Source organism: Ostrinia nubilalis, chromosome 4, assembly GCF_963855985.1.
Source record: "Ostrinia nubilalis chromosome 4, ilOstNubi1.1, whole genome shotgun sequence".
Classification (NCBI taxonomy): Eukaryota; Metazoa; Arthropoda; class Insecta; order Lepidoptera; family Crambidae; genus Ostrinia; species Ostrinia nubilalis.
In genome coordinates, this window is record NC_087091.1 from 12,183,594 (window position 1) to 12,210,885 (window position 27,292).

The 27,292-nt window shown below is 35.6% G+C and overlaps 3 protein-coding genes, 1 long non-coding RNA gene and 1 pseudogene across 4 annotated transcripts; 3 read left to right on the forward strand and 2 right to left on the reverse strand.

Moving 5' to 3' along the window:
• Nucleotides 1–491: 491 nt before the first annotated feature.
• Nucleotides 492–12,778, reverse strand: LOC135071377 (histidine-rich glycoprotein-like). The gene is made up of 7 exons (XM_063965168.1): nt 12,678–12,778; nt 12,390–12,557; nt 12,087–12,257; nt 1,789–1,839; nt 1,091–1,267; nt 806–972; nt 492–636 (listed from the first exon to the last, which is right to left on the reverse strand). Exons 1-7 carry the CDS (start codon nt 12,687–12,689, stop codon nt 573–575), a joined length of 810 nt encoding a protein of 269 aa, XP_063821238.1. The 5' UTR covers nt 12,690–12,778; the 3' UTR covers nt 492–572.
• LOC135071522 (uncharacterized) lies at nt 6,909–9,603 on the forward strand. The gene is made up of 4 exons (XR_010257268.1): nt 6,909–7,168; nt 7,716–7,930; nt 8,108–8,335; nt 9,095–9,603. It is a non-coding gene; the product is annotated as an uncharacterized LOC135071522 (long non-coding RNA).
• Nucleotides 12,779–13,627: 849 nt separating the features above from the next.
• On the forward strand, nt 13,628–14,447 carry LOC135071176 (cuticle protein-like; annotated as a pseudogene).
• Nucleotides 14,448–18,833: 4,386 nt separating this feature from the next.
• On the reverse strand, nt 18,834–26,925 carry LOC135071180 (histidine-rich glycoprotein-like). Its single transcript, XM_063964947.1, has 7 exons — nt 26,874–26,925; nt 26,564–26,740; nt 26,306–26,472; nt 26,145–26,181; nt 19,536–19,712; nt 19,161–19,327; nt 18,834–18,976 (listed from the first exon to the last, which is right to left on the reverse strand). Exons 1-7 carry the CDS (start codon nt 26,883–26,885, stop codon nt 18,913–18,915), a joined length of 801 nt encoding a protein of 266 aa, XP_063821017.1. The 5' UTR covers nt 26,886–26,925; the 3' UTR covers nt 18,834–18,912.
• On the forward strand, nt 21,034–22,416 carry LOC135071169 (cuticle protein 19-like). The gene is made up of 4 exons (XM_063964939.1): nt 21,034–21,076; nt 21,189–21,365; nt 21,551–21,717; nt 22,261–22,416. Exons 1-4 carry the CDS (start codon nt 21,065–21,067, stop codon nt 22,325–22,327), a joined length of 423 nt encoding a protein of 140 aa, XP_063821009.1. The 5' UTR covers nt 21,034–21,064; the 3' UTR covers nt 22,328–22,416.
• Nucleotides 26,926–27,292: the final 367 nt, after the last annotated feature.

The window sequence follows — 27,292 nt, forward strand, 5'->3', positions numbered from 1 at the left end:
TACATTGAAAAATGTTGTTTTCGATTCAAATTGCCGGTTGTTGAAATTGAAGTGTCTGTTTATATTAAAAATAAAAATTACTAACTAGGTATGCGGTGCGACTATTTTAAGGGCATGGCATTATGTATTGTTGCACTGTGCCTGCCTGCCCCTAATATAAGAAGAAGTATTTTTTTGCAAAGAGGTTTGGTTGTGACCTAATAAATGAGAAATAAATTGTGAAGGTCGCATACGACCAAATTTCTTGACCGCGCGTCTGGCCAGCAAGAAACTTTTTTTTAATTAGCGTTCTTTATCTATTGTTTTTCCTAATTATTTTCGAGCAAGATGCAAAACAAAAACTTTGACGTAATATGATAAACTTTAATTATTTATACCTATTTCCATTATTGCAATCAAAGCTAAGGTTCTTATGAATTTTTAATCAGTCTCTTATCGTGTGCAGTGATGTATTCGTTAAGTTGGTTCAGATATGAAATGATACAAAAATGTAGACAAATAATAACAAATTTATTTACAAACACATCAAAAACAGTATCTTAGTAAGTACCTAATACAAATTATATCATTGTTTAGTGGTGATGGTGGTGCTCTGGGACGATGTGGTGGGTGTTGTGCTTCACGGTGGCGTGGAACCTGTTAACAATAATTAGATTTAAAGATTAGAATAAGTATTCGGTTAAAAAATATTTGCATTTCTTTAAGCAGTGTTTGAAGTTCACCTGGTATTTAGGTACTCGGTAAGTATAAGATTGCGTGGACTTTTAAAAATATGATGTTGGGTTGGGCTTATTTTTGAACTTACCCAGTGTGCTTGTCGCTGTGGTAGTCGACGTGTCTTTCGGAACCATCAGGCTCGTGCAGGGCGTAGTAGCCCTTCACAGCATCTCCGTCGCGGGTCTCGTGCTGGCTCTTGAGGTCTCCGGTGTGCTTGTCCTCCACTTTGTACTCGAACTCGTACTTAGGGTGGGCCTGGTGGACAAACCAAAAAGGTAAAATTGGTGCTACAAGTAACTCGGCATCGCAAACTCACCAAAAAATACTTTTTTAGGTATTTTATTATACTTTGAGTATACTTAAGCGTACTTACATAATAATCGTAGTGAAGTTCATGATGTCCGTGTTTGTCTTTTACTTGAACAGTGACTTTCTCAGGTTTGCCGTCGTGGCGCGAGATGTGCTGCGAGGAGTAGCCGTGGTGGTGGCCGTGGTGGCCGTGGTCGGACTGGGCGGCCACTGCGGCCAGTAGAGCAGCGAGGCACAGAACCTGAAATCATGGGTAAGTGTAAGTTACATCAAATATATGGGAGAACTTTAAAAAGACTGCGATTGATGAGCAAGAAATATTACGCGTTTTATCCTTATCTCATAGTTACAATGAATACTTGCTCAATTTGCAATCTTAACTTTTACCCACTTATTAAGAAAAAGTTATACCTAGGATAAACTCTGGATTTAAATGACTGTTGGAAACCGATAAGTCGACCAACCTTTTTTTGATATAACTATTGTCTGTTTTTATACTTTTTTATTATTTTTGATACCTTTTGTTTTTTGAGTTTGAAGTTTGTTTTTGATAGCCAGATGGGCATTTTATGCAAAAATAAACCTCTATTTTAACCGAAGGTAATTTTTAGTTACTTTTGCCCGCCCGAGCGGCTGTCCACCACAATGACGTTTCCATACTAAATGACAAATTATTTCTTAAATTGGTTCAACTAGGGGGTAACTTTTATCAATAACGGCGTTAAAGTAAATAAGTAGTAATTTTAATTCACATCTTAATACCTTGGTAAACATTTTAATTGTTATGTTATTCTTATCAATCCCAGTGGCAAACTGATACAAATTATTGAAAGTACACGGCTTTTATAATTAACTGCATTCGGCTTATCTAAATGATTGGCAAACAAAAAGCTGCTTTTCAAAATTTTGCAATGTGACAATTTGGCGAAAGGTTCAGTAACTGGGCGGCAAAGTTTTATTTTTAGCATGTGTGTAACTGTACCTATGTCTAAATACATTTTTAACCTGTTGCATGAATAACTTTAATTAATAATTTGTAATCAAAATCATAAGTAACCAATACTAATATCTAAGTATGTACAAAATACGGGCGAGGAAAATGTGACCCCAGGAGTCCAAGTCGTGTTTTTCGAAATGTAACATCAGATCGTACTCGTAAAGAGACACCGAGCATAGCCCTCTCCATAGCACGCGCAATGAGGAGATCCGTAAACGAACTAAAGTCGCTGACAGCCCGACGGATCAGCAAGCTGAAGTGGCAGTGGGCAGGGCACATAGTACGCAGAACTGACGGCCGATGGGGCAGCAAGGTTCTGGAATGGAGGCCACGTACCGGAAAACGCAGCGTGTGACGTCCACCCACAAGGTGGACCGACGACCTGATAAAGGTAGCAGGAAGGCGCTGGATGCAGGCCGCTACCAACCGTGCGATGTGGAAGTCATTGGGGGAGGCCTATGTTCAGCAGTGGACCTCTTGTGGCTGAAATGATGATGATGATGAACATCAGATCAGTTTTAATAATTGGAAGGAAATAATTGAAAGATCTAATATGACTTGCTTCGACCGTCGACCGACGGTTTAACCTCTCGTTGAAATCATTAATTTAAGTCTTTGCTATAGGGGTTTTCAGTCAACAATGTATGAAAACTAGACACTGTACTAAGAAGTCGTCTAATATTTTATATTTTTTTAGAGGTATACTACTTTAAACTGAAATGTAATACCTACGTATAAATATATTTTATTGACATGGTATTTGTTTTGTTTAAAATATATTCTTATGTCATTTATGCTTCAAAATGATTTCGGGCCTAAGGGTGCCACGGTTGGCTCAAATGTAGCGTAATCGGGATGTCCAATTTTCAATTTATTTTTCGAGCAAGTCAGTTTTGACGGGCACATAAGAAATACAAATATTTTTTATGTAGTCACATAAAAAATAAATTTAAACAATTAAGCCCCCCCATTCCAAAAGGAGGCCCCCACATATGGGGGCATTTTTGTCGATAAAATTGACATCACAACATCGCCTTAAATTATCGTTAGCCCTATCCCAAACACACTGAGAGTAAGTAGGTCTCCCTTGTTTCAATATCGTCCGGTGTGTGTGCTTAGGACTTGCCTGTTTGTGTGTTTTTTTTTTCATATCATCTTACATAATTTTTAACCGCTCTATGACATGTTCTAGAGTAATCACCCTTTCACGAACCAAACGTGCTTTAAACTTACAACGAAAATAAATGGTTCTTACGAAAATGTAAGAACGTCACGTTATTTTATTTTACATAGAAATTGCTCGAGAAAATACTTAATAATGTAAGTAATTCATAAGCAGGAAACAAATTATAGGTATTCCTCCTTATAAAGAAAAATATGTAAAGACGCATGCATGGATGAAAGCTCGACGATTTTTTAGTTTTTTTTTTAAATTTGCCATTATACCTACATGTTTTGCATTATAAAAAATATTAGATGTAACCTTTGTCTATCCTGTGACTGTCCCTGTATTAGGTTTACTTTCAAGGATTGTGTAAATACTAGTAAAAGCCCAAGTATCGCCCAAGTGTGTCGTCTTTAAGTTCTAAGGACACTAAACGATTAAGGAGGTTTTGACATGAACATCAAATCATAGGTTGCAGCGTTCAAAGCAGCAGCATCAAATCATAAGGAGTGGGAACGTCTTAATGTCAAAACCTACACAAATTAACCCTTTGCGTGCCAGCTACGAGATAACTCGTAGTACGGGATTTCGGCATGGTGCCGACTACGAATATATTCGTAGATTTTTTTACACAAAAAATATTTATTGGCACTACTGTTACAGGTCAGGTGGGATTTTGAACGTTTAATAGGAAATCATTTGGTCAGAGTGGTCTACTCCTCCCATTCCGTTATTGTAGTCAACAACAGTTATTAGGTTTTAGTTTAGGTTGATTCCTGCGATTTCTAGTACTTATCATTTCAGAATTGTGCATATTTGAAATGGTTAGAACATCGCGTTTGTCTTTCCATTTGCATACGGCTATACTCGTAGTCCGCATAGTCGAATGAATTTATGTTTCTACTATGCCAAGTACGATTTATCTCGTATAGCTGCTTATATGTACGGCATACAGCATAAACAAACATCAAAATATTCTGGCGCTGAAAGGGTTAAGATTATGACGTATTATTAACATAATACTATTAATATGTGTCGAAAATTGTATAGTCTACGGAAGACCAGGGTCGTGGCATTCCTGAAATGCTACGACTCTATGCTACTTAAGTCGCCCATGTTTTCAGTATCACGTGTATGTTTTAACTAGCTGTGCCCGCGACTTCGTCCGCGTGAAAACCCGTTCTCGCAACATTTTTCATTATTGCTCTGCTCCTATTGATCGTAGCGTGATGTTGTATAGCCTATAGCCTTCCTCAATAAGTGGGATATCTAACATTGAAATAATTTTTCAAATCGGACCAGTAGTTCTTGAGATTAGCGCGTTCAACTAAACAAACAAACAAACAAACTCTTCAGCTTAATAATATTAGTATAGATTTAATTTTTTAAGTTGTTTATTTATTTAAAATACTAACTTAATATCCCCACGACAGAGCAGATGATTTTTAGCAATCGTATTACAATTTTTTTTTCCTTAAAAACAATCCACAAGCATTAACAGTAACTGCTCTACTAAAAATTCTAAATATATATATATATACAAACAAGTGCTTTCAAGGATTATAAAATTAAATACCAAAAGTAAATATAAAATAACATTTATTTCTTATTCAAACACACAACAAACGAGCAGGCAAAACAAAGTATCACAAAATAACGATTTAATGACTAGGTCTCAGTTTAATGGTGATGGTGATGCTCTGGGACGACGTGGTGGGTGTTGTGCTTCACGGTGGCGTGGAACCTAGGGTAATTCAAGTGCAATCTGTCATTTCAATCTACATATTCTATTTGTCATTTAGCTTGTTTAATCTGTGCTGAATAAAGTGCACAATATTTAAGCAGGATATGGTTGCACGCGGATTTTTAGAGAGTTAAATCTTTTGGCCAATAGAAAACGTCATAATAGTTATTATATGAACTGGGATTGGTCAATGACTTTTGAAATTAAAATCCGATGGCCTGAAAAAATCGGTTTTCCAACAAACGTCAATTACGCGCAAGGAGGTTTAGCTATTTATCCATCGAAGTTAATAAGGGAGAAGACATAAGACTAATTTTATTATTTGCCTGCCGCGACCCGGTTTTTACGAACAATGACGATGACGAACGATGAACCAGTAACGAGGAGCACACTTAGCAATGCTTCCAGGTTGCGCCTCGGTATCAATTAAGTAACATTTTCCGTTAAGTTTACTTTATGGCCAACTAAAGGACTTTTGCCGTCTCCATGGACAAACTCGAAGTATGATAACTACAGTCATTGTCAAAATTTTGCACTGCCATTGCCGCTGGATACCATATATCGCTACTATATTCATAGATAATAGACTTTCAGTTAATCGTCAAAATTGACATTGTTTTTTAAATAACAACAAATGGTATGAATTTTTAAATGTGATATTTTTATAAAGGTAAGTCCCCAAAACAACATTTGATAGCCTATTTTCTTTCGTTGGCATCTAAGTTCCTGTTTTCTACATATATGTTACTACTACCTATTGGATAAGTAACTAAGAACTTTGTCGTTTATTCCATGTGAACAAAATCCCTAAAAGCCCATTTGTAATAATATTCTTACTAAACACTGCTGAAAAAGGACTAAACTTCTGAGCTATGAACGTATAATCCAGTAGCATTAAGTAGGTAGGTACGTATAGCGACGTTGGAACTTGATATAGAAGTTAGCTGTTTTATATTTTTTTTCACAGCAGAAATCTTTATCTTTGATCTTAATATCTGATCGTACGTATTGTCTTTTAAAATATTACATTTGCCTAAATAAAAATAACCGACCTGCTGCTTATGTAAATTATAATTATTTATAACCCTACTTACAATGCATAACAATCATAATTAGGTATTATAACCCTACTTAACAATGCATAACAATCATAAGATAGTTTGGCGTATAAGTAGGTAGGTAGGTACTATCTAGGCCGAAGGTGGAAGCGATCGACCCGGAAATATTCTCAACCATCTCAACTATCATAATATGTATTTAGAACAGTCCCTCCTTACCAATGATATTATAGATAATACCATTGCTCCTTACCATCAATGCAATCGAGCAGACAAAGGACATTGATAAAAATCGCCCTAAGATTTTCAAAGACTTAGTATGTACCATAATTTTATGTATATTTTATTTATTTACTTGCAAGTGTCCAAACCTATCGGACAAGTTGCAGTTCGAAAAAATATTTTAAAAGTATTTAAACGAAATCAAAGTCACCGACATATTGACAGAGCAGAGACAGAGATGCGCTTTTTTAATTCGATTTAAGTAAATAATGGTATGATCGATTAGACTAGAGTCTAATCATTAGACCTTTAGACGGGCGCAGATCCGCCGCGCCCGCAGCGCTTCAGTGGATTATTGCATTTTATGTATATTTAATCACATTTATTTACCTACATTTACATATTTACTCTTTTCTTTAAGTGTAGACACTGTTTATGTATAAGTCCACTATTGCATGCCGTGGCAACCTATAATTAAGGCAGCACTTAGATTAAGTTAAATACGTTGTAAATATTGATTGTCTTCCAGTGTATGTCTTGTTGGTTGTCCTATTAAATAAATAAAATAAATATTTATAGCAACACAATGTTTAAAAATAAAATTTTTCAAAAACGATCAATTTAATCGATTATGTCTATTCTAAATGGACATCCCTATTTGTTAGTCAAATTGTCATTCACTCGCATCACCTTTTCTCTCTCACTCACTCTTGCTGTGTTGCTTGCTGTCTTGCTTGATCCTTCTTTGTGATTCGTTTGTGTTTTAGCTTTTATTTTCGGAACTTTATTAACTACAAACTTGGCTATTCAAACGGACTCTGATTGATTGCAATAACGACATACTCAGCCTGGGATTTACTGTTTTTGTGTGGCTCGGCCAAGGCTCGGCTGGTGGTTCTATGGTGTTAGAAAATGAGCAACTTAATTATACACAATAATGGGCAGCACCTCGATCGGTAAGTACCTACATTTTGCTCTGCAATCTTATGAATAAGTACTAGCCTTGCCAAACTTCTGAATTGCCATTCTCATGGCGGGTTGTCTTGAAATGAATGTTCCGCTATTATCTGTGGTTCAACCCTGGACAGTGTGGACAGCCAGGCCCGATTCGATTGTAAGAAACTAGTCGATGGTACAGCGCAATGGAGGCATGAGCGAAACAACAATTATGTTGACAATCCAGCTGGTTTTGGTGTAAATCTAAGGAATTATTTACTTTGACACTATCTCCCTGCTCTCAATGAAAGCTTGTTTTGTTTTGTTTTTTGGAACTAAGACTACTAGATTATTATTTTTTGTAACTAAGTTTGTAACACGTCATAATTAATTATTATAACAACAATGCTTATTTACTAAAGCTGTTTAACCCTACCCTCTGACCCAAAATTCTACTAACAGCACATAATATTGAATTATCATTTTTTTTATGGTTTGCGGCTCAATTTATTCAACGCACAGGAGTATGTGTGGCATGGCATGCAATGAATCTATTTATTTTTACAGGTTACAGCTCATGATCTTATATGCACAACATGTTGGACCCAAGCCCAAGATACAACACAAATGCATCTACTTCAAATCTTAGCAGAAAATGTGTGCTTTGCAGTAGAACACTAGAGCCTAGAACACGTTCACATCAGCTCATGTCCCTGAGAACTAACACTCAACATCATATTAACATCAGGAACATAATTGTGGAACGACTAACTCCATTAGAGGTAATGCACGCTAAAGTCCTTATTTAATAAAATGTTATTGGCTATACAATAAGTCTAATTCTTGTAAAGTTATTGGTTTCTGTAAATTAATACTAAAATAAAATAATTTAAGTGCGGGACATTAAAAAACTGATAATTTTTTTAAACTTATTTCTAATTATTATTATTTTTAAACAGGTTACTGCAAATGACTACATCTGTGGGGCTTGTCACTCATTATTGCAAAGAGATACCACACCTACTTCACAAGACTCTCCAGATATGCCAACCGGTGCCCCGGTAGGTCACCAACAAGTTTGTGTTGGATGTGGTTGTTCATTATTGCGAACTTGAAGTCATTGTTTGGATACAGAGAATAATCAAGATATATTAAACATTGTTCGAAATTGGATTCAACCCAGAGAGGTAAGAGCCCTGCCAGTTTTATAATACATAAAAATAATTATGCCGGTTTATTATAATAATAAAAAAGGTTTTTTCCGAATCAGCCTTCCCATCCTTCAACTCCTTCCATTGCTTTCAATCTGCCACTACTCTCATCCATACAGGTTATACAGGGTGGAAACGATAAGTGATCTCACTCGATTATTTCTAAACTACACAAGATATCGAAAAACTGGTTACTCATCCTGAAAGTGCTTCACGAGCTCTTTCTAACGGTATCAGTAAATAGTTACAGAATTAACTGGATCTATCCGAAAATTCAATGTTTTCAGCCTCCATACTAAATGTATGCCAGCCACACAATATTAAAAGTGTTATAGATCACTTATCGTTTCCACCCTGTATAATACAAATAGACTTATATTATTAAAATATTGCAATATTATTACTTACATAATATTAAACATAATTTTTACTATTATAAAGCCAGTTAAAAATTCCCTGAGCCAAATAAACTCAGTAAAGTTTTATTTATACTTCCTGCATAACAACAGACTACTCTTTTAAACTACCACTATTCTCACTCTCAATCCTCGTTCCTCATTCATCCCTTTCGTTTCCTCCATAGACCAATCATTCCTCATCATTCAGCGTTCAAATCATAAATTATCTTTCATCACTCATCTTACTATTCCGTTACACACAAAAGTCGTTAATCCTATATAAATATTGCTCTTCTTATTGTTGAACTGTGAATCTGATGTTTTATTTTATTTTCAGATTCGTCCTTCAGATCTTCTTTGCCATAGATACTATCAGAGAGCACGAATTACTACAGTTGGTGCTTATTTAATGAAGCTGAGGACCGGTGATTCAGATGACAGAATAGCTACATTACTTGGCATTTCAAGGAGTACTCTTACAAAATATGTAATGAAAGCACGCAGTATGATGGAGGAACATTTCGTACCAGCACATTTAGGGTTACAACATATTAGTAGAGAGGAAGTAGCCCAAAGAAACCTTTATGTTCCAGTCTCTTTTCGGGAAGCCAGGAAACGATTTACCACAAAGAAAGGCTATTGTCATCATGGATGGTACATACATACATTTATGTGCAAAAAAGTAGCAATTATGCATACCAAAAAAAAAACTTATTCCCTATACAAATATCGGAATCTCGTTAAACCATTTATGGTACTTTGTTGTGATGGCGACATCATTGATGTATTGGGCCCATATTTAATAGAAAATGTAGAACATGACCATTAATAAATAATAAGTACCTACATACGTATTTTCATTTATACCTACATAACTGCCTACTTACCCTTGGGTCGGAATAAAGATATTTTTGGATTTAAATGTAAGTAAAATATATTAACTTCTTTTTAAAAAATGTTTGGCTTTTCCGTAGGCATTCCTATTTTTCCAATACGCAAAGTTCTATTTGCTGCTATTCATACGGTTTGACAAAGGGGTTCTTTATCGATCTACGATTTAAAGTGTAATTAAGACGTCTCTCCTACATATCTATACCTACTTATAATAAATCTGTAGAGAGGTCAATTCTGTACATCTATATATATAAAAATGAAACCCGTTTTCCGTTGTCACGACATAACATGAAAACGGCTTGACCGATTTGGCTGATTTTTTTTTTGTAGTTTTCTAATACTCTGTACAAGGTTTTTACGGAAAAAAATATAAAGAAAATCTCTACGCTAAGGCGGTACGAAGTTCGCCGGGTCAGCTAGTGAAATATAATTTTCAAAATAACTATCAGGGGGTGATACTGATGCCAAAAATGCAATCAGTAAAATTTTTGTCTGTCTGTCTGTCCGTCTGTATGTTCCTTATAGAAACAAAAACTACTCGACGGATTTTAACGAAACTTGGTACAATTATTCTTCATACTCCTGGGCAGGTTATAGTATACTTAGGAATTCTCACGGGAACAGGAATTAGCGGGAAAATCCTTTTGTATGAAAAATCTAAACCGCTTAAGTTAGACGCTTTAAATTTCGCACGTAGGTACTTTAGTAAACTAATTCCCACGGGAACGGGAATTCGCATTATTATACATATAATTCTTGACAATAAATAGTTTTATTAGCAACTAGCGGCCGCCCGCGACTTCGTACGCGTGGATCCCGTTTTACTTCATCTATCTTACGCGGTTTAGATTTTTTCGTTCAAATGTTTTTTCCCGTTCACGTGGGAATTTTGCAATATCCTGTTGTAACTAAGCTTTAAGTTTATTAAGATACCTACATGTCAAATTTCAAGCGTCTAACTAAAGCGGTTTAGATTTTTCATACAAAGGGATTTTCCCACGAATTCCAGTTCCCGTGGGAATTAGTTTACTAAAGTACCTACGTGCGAAATTTAAAGCGTCTAACTTAAGCGGTTTAGATTTTTCATACAAAAGGATTTTCCCGCTAATTCCTGTTCCCGTGGGAATTCCTAAGTATACTATAACCTGCCCAGGAGTATGAAGAATAATTGTACCAAGTTTCGTTAAAATCCGTCGAGTAGTTTTTGTTTCTATAAGGAACATACAGACAGACACACAGACAAAAATTTTACTGATTGCATTTTTGGCATCAGTATCACCCCCTGATAGTTATTTTGAAAATATATTTCATGTACAGAGTTGACCTCTCTACAGATTTATTATAAGTACCTATAGAAGATAGAAAATGGAAATGTACTTCTGTTATGCTAATAACCTCGAAATCTGAAGCATTTTTCCTATTGTAACGAATCTTCCGCTTATCCGTGCTTTAAGTATCTACACTAATATTATAAAGAGGAAAACTTTGTTTGTTTGGTTGTAATGAATAGACTCAAAAACTATTGGACCGTTTTTATTAAATTCTTTCACCATTCGAAAGCTACATTATCCACGAGTAACAGGCTAAATTTTATTTTGGAAAATAATAGGGTTCCGTAAAATATGTAGGTACCTAATGTAGGCCACGCGCGCGAAGCCGCGAGCGAAAAGCTAGTGGAGTATAAGGTGCCAATCGTTAAGTAATTTCACATATAAAAATCATTATTTCATTGCTTGGGGGTCTTGGGGCGAACGATGTATGGACGCAGAACAATATCCTTTATTTTCAAATTTAAGCAAAAAGCATTCTGTGGTTATAAAATACCTATGCTTATTTGCACCTAGTTAATCAATCACCATGTTAATTCCATGCTTTCTATCCAGTCGACTGCTCTAACGACAAGGGTGGGCAGTCGTTGAGATGACAGCGCGAAAATCGTCGGCATCCACTAATTATGACCCTTATGTACCACTATATTGACAAAGTTCTCCGTCTTCGTACGCGATATTGGAAATTTGGCATCTACCATCGGCTGATCTGACATTAGGCGTAGTCTGGCTTTGATATTCAATTTTCAACTGTATTACCTTGACAATCAGTTCAAAATTGATTACTAGAAAATTATTTGACAGACGATTTCTACTCTCGACAAATGCATTTGAATTAGCCCACTGGAGAGAAAAATAAAAAGTTAAAAAGATATCGTTTTATCTGCTGATAATCATTTGCACGTTTGTTATCACTGATGATCCATGAGTGAGACAGGAGGCCTTTGTCCAGCAGTGGACGTCATTCAGCTGAAACGAACGAACGAACGAGACAGGAGACTAAACTTATCTTGTTTAGCCACAGCCATGTTTTCATAATTTTAAAATTTTCATAATGTAAAGTAAATCTTTACGGTTAAAAACGTAGCTAAGGCTAGAAGCTAATACTGACCCGGTGTGCTTGTCGCTGTGGTAGTGGACGTCTCTGACGGAACCATCAGGCTCGTGCAGGGAGTAGTAGCCCTTCACGACGTCTCCGTCGCGGGTCTCGTGCTGGGTCTTGAGGTCGCCGGTGTGTTTGTCCTCTACTTTGTATTCGAAATCGTATTTAGGATAGGCCTGGTGGACAAAACAAGAACCTTATTAAAATACAAAGTTGAACCAATCGCTGTATTATTTGAACGAAATTTTGCGCAATCTGCTTTCTAAGAACGGGATAAGTTGTTGATGTACGTGTAGTCGTGTACTCACATAGTAATCATAGTGGTGTTCATGTCCATCGTGTCCTTTAACGCTGACTTTCTCAGCTTTGCCATCGTGGCGCGAGATGTGCTGCGAGGAGTAGCCGTGGTGGTGCTCATGGTGACCATGGTCAGACTGAGCGGCTACTATAGCCACCAGAGCGGCGAAGCACAGCACCTGTTGAAGAATAAGCTATAAATTGTACTATTTTATAATTATGTAAGGCCTCAAAATGGTCTACCTGGTAAACCCTAATCTGTTATTAAGTATTTTTCATTTAATTCGAGTAATTATCACCTTGGAGAACATTGTTATTGTTGTGGAGTCCAGTGGTTAACTGATACAACTGATAAAAAGTTCGCGACTTTTATAATTAACTCGTTCGGTTTATCTAAATGATTGGCAAATAAAAGCTGCTTAACGAACGTTTGGCAATGCAAAAAATGTAGCGAAAGGCTCAATTTATTGCGGTCAAAATTTTATTTTTGGTTTCAGTGATACCGTTAAATGACAGATTAAGGCCCATATTACGAAACAACGCTCTAAACTAGATTTATAATCCTAAACTTAGTTACAATTATAAGCAGACACTTTGAGACGCCTTATTTCAAAAAGACTATTAAGAACAATCACAGGGTCAATGTAAACGGAACCCTTATAGATTCGTCATGTCTGTCTGTCTGTCTGTCTGTCTTTTATAGGTATCTGAATCGTAGTTACACACATGCAGTATTACAGATACTTGTATTGAAAAGTACCAACTACAAGTTTCAATTAAATGCAACACTGCAACAATTTATTTTAAACAGGTGTTTTCTAATGTTGTATGTAGGATTTCACATTAGAAATAATACCAAAAATGTATTATTTAATTTAATTAATAATTTAAGTACATACATAGCTGTGTTTGAATTAATGCAAGAAAAAATAAATTAACCTAGTCTTACTTTACTTTATGTTCTACTTGTATGTACGAGTAGTTTCTTTATGGCTATTATTATTATTTTATTTGCTTCAGTCTATCATGTGGCTTATATCAGTATTATTATCATCTACCAAAACATTTACTAAACAAATTTTTTTGCGTGGCCCAATGATCGTAAAACACCTGAAGCAAACCTGTTTAAAATTTTTTCAGTATTGCATACCCAAATTGGGACCTCTATATACTTTTAATTATTATCAATGATTTGATACATTTAATACTGATATTGTGCCAGGATTACAACATTACACTCCACGCTGATATAAAAGTTGGAAATTAAAAGTAATTGGCATCAGTTGATTACTGAAGTCGAGTAGAATAACAACAAAAAATAAAAATGTTCTCAAAGGTAAAAATATTAAACGATTCTTTAAGTATTTCAAATCATTCAGTCCAATTTTGTGTAAAGTTCAAGTGAAACCAAGATTTTTCAGCATTTGAAACTCAGCATCACTTTTGATTTATACTAATTATAATCTTTGTTAGGTGCTGTGTTTCGCGGCTCTAGTAGCCCTAGTGGCTGCTCAGTCCGACCACGGCCACCATGAGCACCACCACGGCTACTCCTCACAGCACATCTCGCGCCACGACGGCAAAGCTGAGAAAGTCACTGTTCACGTAAAAGACAAACACGGACACGTGCATGAAATTCACGACTACAAAGTAAGTAGATACGCTTTTACATAGAGTATCAATAAATAATCCTTTGTAAGGGACACGATGATCATGAACGTGATAACTATCTGAGTCATCTTATAATCTTGACTCTACAAATTCATTAGCTCGATCCCTTTACAAATGTTGTATAGCTGGAGCCACTAATTTATGTGTGTGTATACCACAACACAGTCATCCCGAAAATATTTAGCTTTAATTTTAATTTATCTATCAATCTATCACTTGTCCACTAGGCCTACCCTAAATATGAGTTCGAGTACAAAGTGTAGGACAAGCACACCGGCGACCACAAGACCCAGCACGAGCACCGCGATGGAGACGTCGTGAAGGGCTTCTACTCCCTGCACGAACCTGATGGTTCCGAAAGGAAAGTCGACTACCATAGCGACAAGCACACTGGGTGAGTTCAAAATCTCCTGATTTATAATTTCATGCTACTTAATTATACTTAGGAAATATAGCTTCTATAAAAAATATTCTAGTCTTAGCATAGTTTATTTATACTGTCTTTAATTCGTGAATCAGTTGTAAGTATCTAAAATTTTATATGACACAGTAAGAAGCAACTGTCCTCAAATTTCAGGTAGTGGAAAGTTTCAAAATAGAATATAACTTATGTTGATATTGATAAATGAAAGAATGTAGGCCTATGATGCTAGTCTGTGGGTATACAATTACATTATACCAACTTATTTTTCTTTTTCCAACAGGTTCCACGCCACCGTGAAGCACAACACCCACCATATCGTCCCAGAACATCATCATCACCACTAAACTAGGACATAGTCATTGTTAAAATGCTATTTTGTGATATTCTGTTTTGATTTTGCTTGTTTTGTTGTTGTTGGTGTAGTAAATAAATGTTAACTACTTTTTCTATATTTGAGGCATTTGATTTCATTTTCTAACATATTATTATTATTGTGACCAGATCTAGGAATTGTTCAGTGTTCACTAATGCATTTCATCTCTAATGGTCAGTTAAACCCATTGGCCATTCGTTAAAACGTTTGATGACACAACGTCTTGCACATTAATCAACGATTAAAGGAATGAGTTACTAATAAATATTTAGTATTATTCAGAAAATATAAAATGTAGTAATTGTTGGAAGTACCTACTAGTCGTATAATAAAAGATTGCTTGTCGTAGTTGGATTGCAGTTTCAACTGTCAGTGTAAAAGTATCACATGTTATTTAATCAAATTTATAAATAACAATCGATAATTTGCATGATTAAAGACCAATAATTACTTTAGAGTTCGGGGCGTTGATTGATTCACCTATCTGTGCTTCATAAACCCTGTATAATTAGCCTTTGGAAACCTTGTGGTGTGCATAAACTTTGTCTAACATAAATTTCCCATATAAACTAGACATAGTACCTATTTACGAGTAAACGTATGTTGGAAATAGGCCAGCAGAATGATATCTTTTAATGTTGATATCCGTGCTCCCAGTCCTAGTTTAAATTAGTTTCGATGTTCTCATACATTTAGTATCATAGCCCTTTGAAGATTATGAATGGTCACACTTTGGCCTATTCATTGATCTGGTATTTATGAAACAGCCTAATATTATCTCATGGCCAGATACTTATTGAAATTGATCACTTCATGATGTGGCCGACAATGCAATTCATGAAATTATTGTAGCCATTTCATGAAACTAAAAACATATTCATACATGCACAATGCACATCTTATTGACTTGGCCAGATTAAGTAAACGTCTTGTGGACAAATTATATTTATTGATCATTTATCGTAATATAAATTGATTGTACCCATCAAGATTCAAGGTACTATCCTAATATTTTTTTAAAATAACTAAGGTACTTTCCTATCGTTTTGTCTCTGTGGTGCAGGCGGCTGATAATAATTCAGATATAAAATATACAAAAAAACCGGCCAAGTGCGAGTCGGGCTCGCACACCGAGGGTTCCGCCGTACAAACGTAGCGGTTTACAATTTATGACGTATTAAATCAAATTACTTACTTGATTCCGTTGCGAGTAGTGGCGAATTTCAAAATATGCGGTATGATTATTTTTTATTTATTTATTTTTCCTATATTTGCATTATAGGTAGGTACCTACCTCAGCGTTTTGAATTTTTGCGTTGATTTAGAATTTCTCACAGTTTAGAGGCAATTAGATTTAAGAAGTGTTTGATATGAATTTCAACTTTAATATCTCTACGCGTTCATGTGAAAAAGGGTAGGTAGTAAGTTAATAATTATTAAAAAAATATTTTATGTCATGTAAGCAAAAATAATGTTTTAAATTTTATATAACTTCAAATTTATCATTTTCGCAATTTTTCCTTTATCTGTGTGCTTACCATGAGTTTACGTTACGTGTGCTCGCTAGCGACTGCGTAAAAAAATGACATTAATTGTATGACATATTGTGCAGCGCCCCTAGCGGCTACTTTCAAGAAACAAAATCTCCATAGAGATTTTTGACGTTTTCGCTAGCGAGCACACCTAACGTAAACTCATGGTAGGTACACTGTACTATATAACGTTGCTTCGTGCCGAATTTCAAGATTCTGAGTTCACAGGAAGTATAGCCTGACCAGTGGGTCTAGACAAAGTGCCATTATAATCGCAAACCAGTCGAAAAGTGGTCGAAAAGCCCCTTTTTTGTATGGAATTTGACGGATTCGATTTTCGATTCGATCAAAAAGTGCGTTTTGTCTAGGGGGGCAGGAACATAAAAACCCTCGCCATGTTGCGGAAAATTAATGGTACTAATTTCTTTTAATGGCAACAGTAACTGAAAACTTCATTGACATGTCACCTTGAATGTCAGTCTATTGCTGTCAAAGTGTAAACAAACTTTATTTTAAATGTGCGCAATTGATTTTGTGAATTAAATTGCTAAAATATTTTTATAGTCGTGAAAGAAAAGTGGTTCACAATGTGTTAAAGTATTTGTCAAAGAGAAATACTAAGGGTTCGGACAATATTTTCATTGAATAATGTTTCCGACAAAGGTTGTCAAATTGACTGACATGTTTATCGTATAGTACAGTCAACTATGAAAATTAGCTGTGGTTTGTTTCAACTACCTATTTTAAAGTTTTTTGTCACTTTGTAAGTATTGAATTTTATGGAATTGGGAAAGAAGTACCGAGTTTGAAGCGTTCATGAGCAGACATTGTAGTTCAGAATTTGATTATTGATGAATAATAATAAAATCCTACTTGCTCGATTGATGGTTTCATTTAATTTATTTAAACCAGTTTACCTATAATATAATATTTTTTTGTTAATTTATGAAAATATTAAATTAGCCTTATAATCCTGAATCCTGATACATAAAGTTAGCCTATTAATTTAATACAGGTACGACTGTACCCAGTGTTGCACTATCAAATGCAATTGACGCGCCTCTATGCCAGGGTTTTTATGTTCCTGGTCAGGCATACCTTGTAGGTTTTGATTCCCTAGCGTGTGACGGAAATTCGTCTAAGGTGTCGGTATAAACTGCTGTATCTTTTGATCGCGTTAACTTAGAAGTTTGATTTTTTTACTTCTTAAAGGGACAATAGATCTAGGTATTTGGTATAAATTTCAATTTGATACCTTTATTCGTTCGTGAGAAATAAGGTAGTAAGTTTCATTTTATTAAAATATTTTTATTATATTATATAACTAAAAAAATGTAATTTTCGCAATTTTTCCTATATTTGCATTATATGACAATGCTTTATGCCAAATTTCAAGATTCTGAGTTTACGGGAAGTATCCTGTAGGTTTTGATTCCTTTGCGAGTGTCGAAAATTTGTTGAAAATATCGACATAATCGGCTGTATCTTTTGATTGGCTTGGCTTAGAAGTTTGATATTTTCACAGCTTAAAGGGACAATAGACCTGAGTATTTCATGTGAATTTCAGCTTGATACGTTCACGCGTTCTTGAGATAAAGGGTCTTGACAGACGGACGGACGGACAACAAAGTGATCCTATAAGGGTTCCGTTTTTTCCTTTTGAGGTACGGAACCCTAAAAACCTACACGAATTACATTTATGAAAATTAAGTTTTATACCTACTAAAAGGGCAAACTGCAGTCAGCAACTTAACTGAAATGAGCAATGTTTTTAACCAGTTTTCCTTTTTAGGGTTCTGTAGTCCTGACGAGGAACCCTTATAGTTTCGATATGTCTGTCTGTCTGTCTGTCTGTCCGAGGTTTTGCTTGTAAACTATTGGCACCAGAGAGCTGTAATTTTGTAGAGTTGTCCCCCCCCCCCCTCTAAAAACTAAACTGTTGGCTTGAAAAATATGGAAAAATTCGTAATAATACTGCTTTTCATGAACTTTCAAGGAAAACTATAACGGTTAAGATACATCAGTTAGTTTAAGAGTAATAGATAGTAATTTAACTCATGTATTATATCTAAACTAGTAAAAAATATTTATAAGAAAATATTAAAAGTGACTTTAGACGAAGTAATTGCTTGCTTCTGAAATATAATATTGTACTATCGACGGACAACTACGGAACCCTACACTGCACGTGGCACTTGGCCAATTTTTTATACAATTATTATGATATCAAAACCCCACATAATGATAAAGATGTGAATATGGATTGATATCATAATATATGATAAGTAAAAGGAGGTAGGTACATGATGTTTATGTGATGGACTTACTTTGGAATAATAATGATCACTTATCTTGATCACTTCATTATGTGACTGTGAAATCATCAAGAGAGTGATCAGTCACCATGGTATGTTATAATCGTGTATACTCGTACAATGAAATCAAATGGCACAAATATTAAAATAGTAACATTTATTTCCTAGACAAATATAAAGTATCACAAAATAACATTTTAACAGTAACTAAGTCCTAGTTTAGTGGTGATGGTGGTGCTCTGGGACGAGGTGGTGGGTGTTGTGCTTCACGGTGGCGTGGAACCTGTTAGAAAATAGAAAAATTGGTATTAAATTCTGTAATCTTCTATTTTTAGTCTTATTACTTGTAAACAGATGCCTCTTACCAAGGAAAAGATTCAATATTGGGGTAAAGTTAATAAAGGAATATTCAAAGTGGAACTAAGTTTCATTGATATAAACATTCATTCATAAAGTTTTGAACTCACCCAGTGTGCTTGTCGCTGTGGTAGTCGACGTGTCTTTCAGAGCCATCAGGCTCGTGCAGGGAGTAGAAGCCCTTCACGGCGTCTCCTTCGCGGTGCTCGTGCTGGGTCTTGTGGTCGCCGGTGTGCTTGTCCTCCACCTTGTACTCGAACTCGTACTTAGGGTGGGCCTGATGGACAAAGCAAAGAGGTACAATAGGTGCTAGAATAAGTTGGGATCGCAAAGTACCGAAAGAGATGTAAATTTTATTATTGATACAATGATAGCAATATTCATTAGACAGGGATTTACAGTCTTCTTTAAATGGATGAGGCTATTTTTTATACAAATGAGGATATTTTATTGGTACTCTCTAGAGCATATTATTATCTACTTACGTAGTAATCGTGAATTTCATGAGCGTGTCCGTGTTTGTCTTTTACTTGAACAGTGACTTTCTCAGGTTTGCCGTCGTGGCGCGAGATGTGCTGCGAGGAGTAGCCGTGGTGGTGGCCGTGGTGGCCGTGGTCGGACTGGGCGGCCACTGCGGCCACTAGAGCGGCGAAGCACAACACCTGATAAGAAGTCAAAATCTATTAAAACTATGCTGCATGCTAGTTGCAATTAATTACACACATTCAGATTAAAAAATATTGTTATTAATCCTTGTAAAAATACAAATACTGAAAGGATTTAGTCACTGACGATTCTGAATGAACAAAACGCTTTATTGTGTACCTTTGTGAACATTTTGTTTTTTTTGTGTTATTGTTCTCAAATCCACTGATCAACTGATACCAATAACTTTGCATCTGAGACTTTTATATCAGAATCGGATTAACATGCTGTAATACTTGTACAGTACCAGTATTATGTAGGCAATTAAAAGTATAGGCACAGTTAAGTAGGTTCCAATTTGGGTATGCAATACTGAAACAATCTTGAACAGGTTTACTTCGACTCTTTTATGCACATTTGGCTACACAAAAAATACCTAATGATAGATTAATTAATGTTTGTTTTATGTTTTTGTTAATTTATTAGAACTTATCTAATGAGGGTTTTCGCGAATGAAAAATCCGCCAGATGGCAATACGTAGACGCGAGGTCCAAATGCTGCATGATTGGTTATTTTTGACATGACATTGACAGATATGTCAAAATCCACCAATCACGCAGCAGTCAGACCCTACATCCACGTCCCGCCATCTAGCGGATCTTTCATTCGCGAAAACCCTCATTCATTTTAGTCAAAGAAGTCCCAACTTAAATACGTGGTAGCAAAAGATACTGAACCATCTAATGATGTAGAACAGGAATCGGAGGCGAACTGTAATAAAGCGACGATAAATAGATTAATACTTACTGGATACTAGGACTTAATCGAACTAGGACAGCCGCTAATGACTCAGGGTTTAGGACAAACGGAACAGCATCGTTCCGTCTGAAGCTGTATCATTTTCTGAATTAAATTCTTACAAAAAGAGACATCCTTCACTCAAGCCGATGATGAATCATTAAATTCTTACAAAAAGAGGCACTTTCAATCCAGCGAAGATACGAGTACATTTCACACTAATCCAAAATTACATTATTGTTATCGTAAATATAGCAGAATTTTGGCCCCAATTTAGATAACAAGAACATAAATATAATTATTTGTTGCATCGGCAAATGTGCGTAAAACATTCTGTAGGTAAACCTGTTTTCAAGATTTGTTTCAGTATTGATTACCCAAATTGAGACCTACAAACTCGTAATACTTTTATACGTTTATACTTTTAATTGCCAATCATTTGATATAATATTGATATTGGATCAGTATTACAGCACGACACTCCAATACAGATATAAAAGTCGCAGATTTAAAGTAATTGACATCAGTTAACCACTGGAATTAAAAACAACAACACAAGCAAAAACAAAAATGATCTCAAAGGTACAAAATACAAAGAGTTTCTCGTTCACGTTTCTCAAATAGCAAAAAGAATCTATGACTAAATCCTTTTACGGGTTTTAATATCATTTTAATCGCTTTTGACTTTTATCAGGTGTTTTGCTTAGCCGTTCTGGTAGCCGCAGTGGCCGCCCAGTCCAGCCACGGCCACCACGAGCACCACCACGGCTACTCCTCGCAGCACATCTCGCGCCACGACGGCAAACCAGAGAAAGTCACTGTTCAAGTAAAGGACAAACACGGACACGCGCATGAAATTCACGATTACTACGTAAGTAGAGACGATATAACTTAGAGTATCAATAAAATATCCTCATTAGTATAAAATTTGCTTTATCCATAAAGAAGACTGTAAGTCTCTGTCCGATGAAATTAATATCGTTGTAACTATTGAAGTTACTTTTTGATGCCAACTAACTTGTAGCACCTATTCTAACTGTTTGGTTTGTCCACCAGGCACACCCTAAGTACGAGTTCGAGTACAAGGTGGAGGACAAGCACACCGGCGACCACAAGACCCAGCACGAGCACCGCGAAGGAGACGCCGTGAAGGGCTTCTACTCCCTGCACGAGCCTGATGGTTCCGTCAGGGACGTCCACTACCACAGCGACAAGCACACTGGGTAAGTTTTTGAGTCATAATTAACTTTTTTTAAAAATAAAACCGACTTCAAATGCGTGAACACAAAAAAAAACTAAAAATTAAAAATATTGCGTATAAAAAAGTTCATCCCCAATTTTCCACCCTTGGGGGTGAAATATTTTCTTCAAATTCGCATGAAACCACCCTTTTGATAATACCTATTCAACAAAAAAATAATCGTTCAAATTGATTTATAATCGGCGGAGATATTGCGTATAAAAAAGTTTATCCCCAATTTTCCACCCTTGGGGGTTGTTTTTTCTATTATTAAATTTAAATGGGACCACCCTTGAGGTATTACCTATACGCCGAAAAAAGATTTGTTCAAATCGGTTCATAATTGGCGGAGTTATCGCGTAACAAACATAGAAAAAAAAAAACATACGGGTCGAATTGAGAACCTCCTCCTTTTTTGAAGTCGGTTGAAAATGCAAGTTTACACTGTAACGAAAGTCCTGATAAATCAAACTAAAATGAAATCTATGTGTGGTCAAATTGGTCATGTTCTATTTTTTTTTCACAGGTTCCACGCTACTGTTAAGCACAACACCCATCACGTCGTCCCAGAGCATCACCATCATCACCACTAAACTATTACGAGCATTACTTTTAGGTTATTTCGTTATTACGCTTGAATGTTATGTCGTTGAATAAATAAATGTTATTTGTACTTTAATAATTTGTGTGATTTCATTTGTCAACTCATAAATATTTATCATTTCCCTTCGATACACTACCACTACCATAGACAAGTGTATTTATTTCATCAATAGAAGTATTTCCTAGTTACTTGTTATAAAATAAAGAAACAGTTCATAATGTATAAATAAATAATTCATTCAAAATGAGAAAGTATCGTAATGTACCTCCATTACGATAGAGCTTTCGGAATACTAGTTTTTCAGACATAAAGAAAATACTTATCTATGAACTAAAATAGTAAAAGGCTGTGATTTTATGATTATTGAATAAATGGAATAAACTAAAGAGATCATTGCAACGACTGTGCAATATTTCGTTGAAACACTGAAGATCGATTTCAAAATATTAAAAGTAATTGCCCTTATCATGTAGGTTTGTTGTCGACACGACAAGAAGAAGATGAAGATTGTCCTAACATTGACACACAAAGGACCAAATCATAATATTTTTACGAGTTCCTGTCAGTAGATTTTCGTGCACAGATTTCGGTCTGTTTAAAGAAAATATTTAGCCTAGGCGCAAATCACCGATTTTTAGTTGGCCGTTAATTGGGTCGGGCTGTTGATCAGTATGGAGATGTATGGAAGTGCGCACATTACACCGATTTGGTATCGGCCGATTCTTCATACAAATTAGAATCGGACCCTTGATCGGCCTCCTAAAAGTCGGTGGTCTGCGCCTAGGCTTCGTGTCGAAATCCTAGCTAGCTAGCTGTAGGTACAAATAAATTTAAATTTTCATAGCATAATGGTAAGAATGAGACAAGAGAAGGAAGTCAACCGAAGATTTTCATCGTATAGTTAGTTATAATTAATTAATGTCCTATTTTGTGACAAGAAATACCTTAAATCTACATCTTTGATTAAAGAAATTAAATATTTCATCATGACCATCGACACTAATATTACAAAGAGGAAATATTTTATTCCTTAATTTTTATTACTGACAATGATAATGACCATGAAAGTTTAAAAAACTATATTTCATTCCCTTTTGTCCTCTTTTCTCTTGTGACCTCTATTCTCTTAGACTTGTTCTGCCTCGAAATTACGACTTGCAGTGTTGTTTTCAGTAGGCTCAAAGTTTGGTCGAGTCAATAAGAATACGAAAATCTGTTAATCTTTACTGCCACTATAATCAAAAAGTAAAAAGGCACACATATCTTGCCAGCTTGACCTTAGTCAAATAATGTGTACTTCTTTTCCTTTCTATTGTGTATGTTACAGGAAATGTATGAATTCCAGGAATTGTATACTATTCCTAGGAAATGTATACAATTCCGAAGCTATTTAGGAAATGTATAAAATATTGCTTCAGAGATTTTTTAATACACACATATCCTAGGAAATGTATACTTTTCCTAGGAATTTTATAGAATTCCAATATTGTATTAGGAAACTAGCGGCCGCCCGCGACTTCGTACGCGTGGATCCCGTTTTACCCCCTTCATCTATCTTACGTGGCTTAGATTTTTGCATACAAATGTTTTTTCCCACTAACTCCCGTTCCCGTAGGAATTTTGCAATATCCTGTTATAACTAAGCTTTAAATTTACTAAGGTACCTGCATGCTCAATTTCAAGCGTCTAATTTAAGCGGTTTAGATTTTTCATACAAAAGGATTTTCCCTCTTATTCCCGTTTCCGTGAGAATTTCGGGAATTCCTTTTTGTAACTAAACTCTAAGTTTACTAAGGTACCTACATGACAAATTTCAAGCGTCTAACTTAAGCGGTTTAGATTTTTCATACAAAAGGATTTTCCCGCTAATGCCCGTTCCCGTGGGAATTCCTAAGTATCCTATAACCTGCCCAGGAGTATGAAGAATAATTGTACCAAGCTTCGTTAAAATCCGTCGAGTAGTTTTTGTTTCTATAAGGAACATACAGACAGACAGACAGACAGACAGACAGACAAAAATTTTACTGATTGCATTTTTGGCATCAGTATCGATCACTAATGACCCCCTGATAGTTATTTTGAAAATATATTTCATGTACAGAATTGACCTCTCTACAGATTTATTATAAGTATAGATAGATGTATAAAACTAAGCGGCACAAGCACGTTCGCGTGATCGGGTGCCCCTCGGTACGCCTAAAATTTCATTTAGCCAAACCACATTGGCCGATAGATATTTTTAACTCACAATTATGACAGTTGTTTTCGCACTATTATACTTTGGCCGAAAAAAATATTTGCCTAAAATTTATTGGCATACCTTTCTTTCGGCATCACGCATATTACGCTGAAGTATTGAAAATCCCTAATTTTAACATCTCTTTTATTAAACTATTATTGGCATGAAGGTTTTAGTACCTACTCCTGTAGCTGGATAACAATGTCTCGGTTAGTTTAGGTTAGACTTGCGACCTAACACATACACAGCTGCCGCGGCGCGGCAGCGCCATTAAAGTTACGGAGAAAAATAAAGTAGCGTATTAAAAATGTGTGCCATAGACAACTAGGCATACAAAAAATTTGGCGATTCGATAGGGACCCCGCGTATCGGATGATGCAATATCCTCCCCTCGCACCGCATGTCCACGCGTATTCATTGAAATCTTAATTACATTTCCGATTGCTGTTTAGGAAATGTGTAATTTTCCTAGAAAATGTGTCTAATATAATTTACATCACACATTTCCGGGTGATTTTAGGACTTATACACAATTCCTAGGAATTGTATACAATGACGGATTTCATACATTTCCTGTAACATGTACACTAATAATAAAAGTCTAAAGTCTTTAAGGATGAAATGATGACAAAAATCTTTCCCTAATCAGTAGATATTATGTGTTAGTTTTGCTTATTGATTTAGAGACAGAACTTCGTAAAACTTCGACAGGTTTCGTAAAACTAGACCGCACCCCTTTAAATCATGAATGATTTCGAAGCAGAACAAATCTAAAATTATATTGGTAAAAGAAGTACAAAATGTACCCAATATGAATTTAGACATAATTTTAGAAATATAACATCTAAACTGCTTCTTCTCTCTGTCATGAATAATGATGGATTTCACATAGGAAAAGGATTATAGGCTGTCTCTTATCGCAAAATAGGTGATAAGAAGTTGTAACGGGCTGTATCATGCCTCATGTTGAGAATATTGAATTTAACTGAATAAACTGAAGCCTGCGCAGGCAAAGCTACGACCACAGATGCTAATAAGATCTTAAAGCGTAGAATATTATTTTGCCCTTATCCTGAAATTAAGAAATCTTGAGTCTTTAAATGAAAAACTCAACTGCCATCGGCAATAATCTCTGTATCATCTCTGTATCATCTCTGTCTCAGATCATATAATTCTATGATCTGAGACTCCAGTGTACCTACTCTATTGTATTGTTATAAACAATACAATAATGTACATCTTACATCAAATTTTTTGGAATTGTAAGGAACCTCAATAGTTAATTAGTTATATTTTTTTCATTCTGAAAGTTAACCTAACTAAAGATTCGATTCTCTCTTTGTTCACACAAGCCAATGGAAAATGCTTGATGAACTGTTAAAAATGGGTATGAGAGACTATAATAAGAATATTATTCGATAAATTATATTCTTGAGTTAACCAATAAAATCACACAATCAATATTAAACAAACATTTATTTATTATTCAACGAAATAACAGTGAAGCGTAGTAACGAAATAACCTAAAACGAACAATTTAGTGGTGATGATGGTGATGCTCTGGGACGACGTGGTGGGTGTTGTGCTTAACAGTGGCGTGGAAACTGTGAAAAAAATATAAATATAAAACATGACTAATTGACTACACATAGACATAATTTTGGTTTGATCTATTGATACCTTCTTTACAGTCAAATGATAGTTTAGCATTTTGACTCAAAAACTTACCCGGTGTGCTTGTCGCTGTGGTAGTGGACATCCCTGACGGAACCATCAGGCTCGTGCAGGGAGTAGAAGCCCTTCACGGCGTCTCCATCGCGGTGCTCGTGCTGGGTCTTGAGATCGCCGGTGTGCTTATCCTCCACTTTGTACTCGAACTCGTACTTAGGGTGGGCCTGGTGGACAAACCAAAGAGGTTTTAAAACAATAGTTGCTACGGTAAGTCACATTCCAAATGATACTCTATGTCACAGCGTATCTACTTACGTAGTAATCGTGAATTTCATGCGTGTGTCCGTGTTTGTCTTTTACTTGAACAGTGACTTTCTCTGGTTTGCCGTCGTGGCGCGAGATGTGCTGCGAGGAGTAGCCGTGGTGGTGCTCGTGGTGGCCATGGTCGGACTGGGCGGCCACTGCGGCCACCAGAACGGCTAAGCAAAGCACCTATTTGAAAAAAAGATGGTATAAAATGCAGGTTTACTGTAATTAACTCTATTAGAAAACATTATGTGACAGTTATGAGACTCAAGAATGTTTGAATTTGACATTGACAAATAAAAAAATCAGTAATATTTACCTTTGAGATCATTTTTTGCTTGTGTTACTGTTGTCAAACCCAGTAGTTGACTGATACAAAATAATTAAATGTCTCCGACTTTTATATCACTATCGGGGTCATTATCGATATAATATCATAGTGATTTGCAATCGAAAGCATGCACTTACTAATTTGGATATGCGACACTGCAATAATTTTGCAAAGGTGTTTGCTCCAGTGTGCTTTATGTAAACTCGACAATAACACAAATAAAGACAATTTTTCTTAATCAGTGTAAAAATTTATAATGTAAAGTTAATTAAAAATTGATAATTTTATTATTATTTCATTTGGATTGTTAGGTAACATTTAGATATTTTATTTAACAAAAAAATTATGGGCTTAGTTGAAGTTGTAGGAACTTTCTTGCAATAGGTACAGTATCAAGATGTCCAGTT